We start from the raw sequence: 4,526 nt of genomic DNA on the forward strand, positions 1-4,526 counted from the left end.
TTTTTTTTTTTTTTTTTTTTTTGTGGTGCTGGGGATCAAACCCAGGGGCTTGAACATGCTAAGCAAATGTTCTACCGCTGAGCTATATCCCCATTCCCTATATTTTTACTTTGTGAACGGGTTTCCCTAAGTTCTCTAGGCTGGCCTCAAACTTGCTAACCTCCTGCCTCAGCCTCCTGATTGCTGGGATTACAAGCATCTGCCATGTGCCCTACTTTTTTTTTAAATTAATAGTAGCTTTTCTAATTGGTGTGAGTTGGTATCTATCTCATTGTGGTTTTGATTCGTATTTGCCTAGCAACTAGAAATATTGAACATCTTTTCATGTATTTATTGACCATTTGCCTTCTTTGGTGAAATGTCTACTCAAGTCTTTTGCCATTTTAAAATTGGATTTTTAAAAATTGTTGAAGTGTGGAGTTCTTTATTCTGGATATCAATCCCTTATGAAATTTTTGGTTTACAAATATTTTCTCCCAATTCTTGGGTTATGTTTTGCACTCTGTTGAGAGCAATATTTTAAGAAAACTTGATGAAATAAATTTTGGTGAAGTCCAATTTATCTGGTTTTTCTGTTTCCCAGGATTTGGTGTCATATTCAACAAGTTGTTGTCAAATCCAATATTATAAAGTATTTCCCCTGTGTTTTTTAAATAGTTTTTGGGCTTACAGTTATTTTTTTTACACTATATAGAATTTAGCATAGTGTATTCTAATTACCTGATTCTACCTTCTATAATGAGAAGTTGCATAAAGGTAGGGAACATGTCTCCCATGACCTTTACTTTTGATCCTGTCATTTAGTAGGCACCAAATTCCATTTTGTACTTTATTGAAATTGTTAACAGAGGAGTTAAAATGGTTTATTTCAAATTTTAGTTACTCTTTGTCTTTAGTTGGCAATTTAAATTGAGGCAAGTAGGGTATTTGCTGCTTGATTTCTCTTCTTTATAGTTGGAGTAACAGTGGACATTTTAGTAAAGTGGATGCTCTCATTTACATGCCTTAGTTGACTGCTTTAACTCAAGTCTTCAGGGTTGGTAAGTCTTAGGGATAAGAGAAGTGTATAAAAGGAAAATCTGAAGATTTTGAATCATTAAATTCTGGATTTAGAATTCTGGATATTTTAAAGCTACTAGGTTTTGAGTAAGTTTTAAAAAAATCAGAAGTCTCATAATTGAACCTGAAGATATAGTGTACATAACCTGATTAGTTAGTCTTTTATATTTAAGAATTTTAAGGTATAGGTTTGTTCTATTAGTAAAAATACCCATAGTTAATCAGGTGCTTAGTATTTTACAGGGAATTTTTAATTTACTCCTTAACAACAACCATTTTAAGTTGGTGCTATTATTTACCACTTTTTACAGATGAAGAAACTGTAGAACAAAGATAAAAAAAAATTCAGCTAGCAAGTGGCAGAACTGAATGCCTTGAAGTGTTTTTTTTTCTTCTTGAATGTACTTTAAATTTTTTTATTGTTACAAATGGATTAACATTTAAAATACCTAGATATTCACCAGTTTAGGAGATTTAAGAATTAAGATAAATTTTTTAAAAACTTGTTTTGTATAGATGTGCTGTTTTACATAGAGACAAGCCAATAATCACTTCAAGATGAACGAATTAACAGATTTCTAAATCTGGAATTTTAAAGTTTACAGTGCTAGAATTAATCTTTCTCACACTAGGTTTGTCTATAATTTATTCTATTTTCAAGTATAGACCCATTTTACATACCACAGGGTGTTCTGAAATAGCTAGAAGGGAATTGGATAAGGTGTTTACTAAAGTATATAAAACTCTTCACTATATTAGATATTGTTCTTTGGTTGAATCAGAAATTATCATTGGCTAACTTAACAAAGCAGGAATTTTTTGAATATGCTGGGAGTGAGTACACAGAAAGAATCAACCAACAACGAAGCCTCAGGATGAACAAGAACCCAGTTGTGCTAGTGAACAAGATTCTTCTGTTAACATGACTTGACTCCAGTGACCCCCATTTTTCTTGTTTTTCCATTCAAGCTTCAGGTAAGAGCTATGATTGATCAAGCTTGGATTAAGGTGTCTAAACCTGGCTCAAATCAGCTATGCCCTGGTGTCAACATCACAGAACACAGTTACATGACCAGAACTACTATAAAAGGAGGAATATTGGTGAGACAGGCAGTCCTCCTCATCAGTGACTTTGGTTTCAATATTTTGGAATAAAATCTTTGTGGAGAAAATCCTGAGGCTTGGATAAACTTCAGTTTACCAATGATATACATCTATTAAGAAGTCAAGATGGGATATTAAATTAGAATTACTAACTCTAATTTATTTGGAACCATCTTCTTGTGAGCTTTTTGAACTTGTAGGAGTTTTTGAGCTGAAAGAGCCAGATGGTAGAAAAGGAAACGAAAAGAGAGGAAGGAAAGAAGGAAAGATGGATCCCATCCTAGTATGTAGAATGGATTTGAACAAGGAGCAGATTAAGATGATACTTTGTGAGAGTGGAGAGGAATGGAATGAAGGACCTGTTAAGCTGTACCTTAATTTAGCCACAAAGTTCAGCAAATTGGTCTCTCTATATACGTCTTATGTATAGGATGGTGACTAATAACATATTAGTTTCCTATTGGTTTATAATTATTACTGACTTTATAATTCTATGCTGTTGTATTCTATTTCAGACTTTGGGGTTAGTGCTTTTCTAGCAACAGGTGGTGATATTACCCGAAATAAAGTAAGGAAGACCTTTGTTGGCACCCCTTGCTGGATGGCACCTGAAGTTATGGAACAGGTACTATGATTTTTGTCTTTTAAAAAAATGGCTTAGGTTTTTGTGATGAAACTGAGTAAACTAAATGTTTGCTTTTGTTTAGTACATATACCAGGTTAGCTTTAAGAAATGTATATTTCTCCTCCTTGGTTAAAACTTAGTCTACTCTTTTTTTGTGTGTGTATGGTGCAGGGGATTGAACCCAGGGCCTCATGTGTGCTAGGCAAGCACTGTACCACTGAGTTACATCCCCATCCCCTTTTATTTTTATTTTGAGACAGGGTCTCACTGAGTTTTCCAGATTGGCCTTGAACTTATGATTCTCTTGCCTCAGCCTCCTGAGTACATGATATGATAGGTGTGCACCATAGCTGTAAAATCCCCCAAAAGAATCTAAACAAAAAAGCCAAAGCATAACTCAGAACATAATATAATAACAATTAAAAAAAATTTCTTAATACAAAATAAATTATCTAGTAGTTTTACATGTTTTTTTTTTAAATTTATTTTTAGTTGTTGATAGACCTTTATTTTATTTATTCATATGTGGTGCTGAAAATCGAACCCAGTGCCTCACACATGCAAGGCAAGTGTGCTACCGCTGAGCCCCAGCCCCAGCCCTTACATGTGGTTTTGTTGGTGTTTCTTGAAGGTCTAAGTGATCTCCACATCCCATTTCTTATTTGCATTTCACATATCTACAACCTGTTGTCACTTATCCCATCACTTAAAGAAAACTCCGCTGATTCTCAAATCTAGTGCTTATTTCTTATTTATTTTTCTCTTTGGTGGCATTTGAAATTGGTAGTATCCCAACTTTCAATACCAACCTCAGCACCTTAGCAAGGCACTAAGCAACTCAGTGAAACCCTGTCTCTAAATATAATAAATGCAAAAATACATACAAAAAAATACATACAAAAAATAATACAAAAAAGGGCTGGGGATGGGGCTCAGTGGCTGAGTGCCCTTGAGTTCAATCCCCAGTACCCCCCCCCCCCAAAAAAAAAAAGAGAGAGATGATGTATCTCTTGTTACTGTGTCAAACTTTTGACAATTCATATTATTTTTTCTCTTCATAAATGTTTTATCACAAATGGTTTTTCTGTCTTCATGTAGAATTAATAAGCATTGCTTTTAATTGATTATGTAATATTCTTATAAGTTACTATACCATAGTTAACAATTTCTCTTTTTATGAACATTCAGGTTGCCTCTTTCCCCATTACCAAGTATATTTAGTTTTTGTTTACTTTAGATTATTTTATTCTTTAATGCTTATGAATGCTTTTCATTGTTCTTGACGATAATATAGTAGAAATTACCTTTTTAAAAAAAATATTTATTTTTTAGTTATAGTTGGACACAATATCTTTATTTATTTTTATGTGGCACTGAGGATGAACCCAGGGCTTCGTGTGTGCTAGGAGAGCACTCTACCGCTGAGCCACAATCCCAGCCCCAAGAAAAAAATTTTTAAAAAGTGCTTTTAAATTGGTTGAAATAATCATGCACATCTTTCTGTTCTTTACAGGTCCGAGGTTATGATTTCAAAGCTGATATCTGGAGTTTTGGAATCACAGCAATTGAACTGGCTACAGGGGCAGCTCCTTACCATAAGTATCCACCAATGAAGGTAAAGCTCAAATTCAAAATACTATACCCAAGTTCAAGTCCCAGTTTCTTTTCAGAGCTTTTCTTCATTTGCTGGTCTTACCCTGGTTTTCCAATTTTTTTTTTTTTTTTTTTTTTTTTTTTT

General features: G+C 33.7%; 1 protein-coding gene across 3 annotated transcripts in view; it reads left to right on the forward strand.

Moving 5' to 3' along the window:
- The window catches only part of Oxsr1 (oxidative stress responsive kinase 1), a 110,245-nt gene that overhangs the window by 56,402 nt on the left and 49,317 nt on the right, over nucleotides 1–4,526 (forward strand). For all 3 annotated transcript variants that reach the window (XM_015489484.2, XM_048794941.1, XM_048794942.1), the window contains 2 exons: nucleotides 2,679–2,788; nucleotides 4,302–4,403. In XM_015489484.2, the coding sequence (XP_015344970.1) occupies nucleotides 2,679–2,788; nucleotides 4,302–4,403 (212 nt within the window). The remainder of the gene's footprint in view (nucleotides 1–2,678; nucleotides 2,789–4,301; nucleotides 4,404–4,526) is intronic.

This window comes from Marmota marmota, unplaced genomic scaffold (genome assembly GCF_001458135.2).
Source record: "Marmota marmota marmota unplaced genomic scaffold, marMar, whole genome shotgun sequence".
NCBI lineage: Eukaryota > Metazoa > Chordata > Mammalia > Rodentia > Sciuridae > Marmota > Marmota marmota.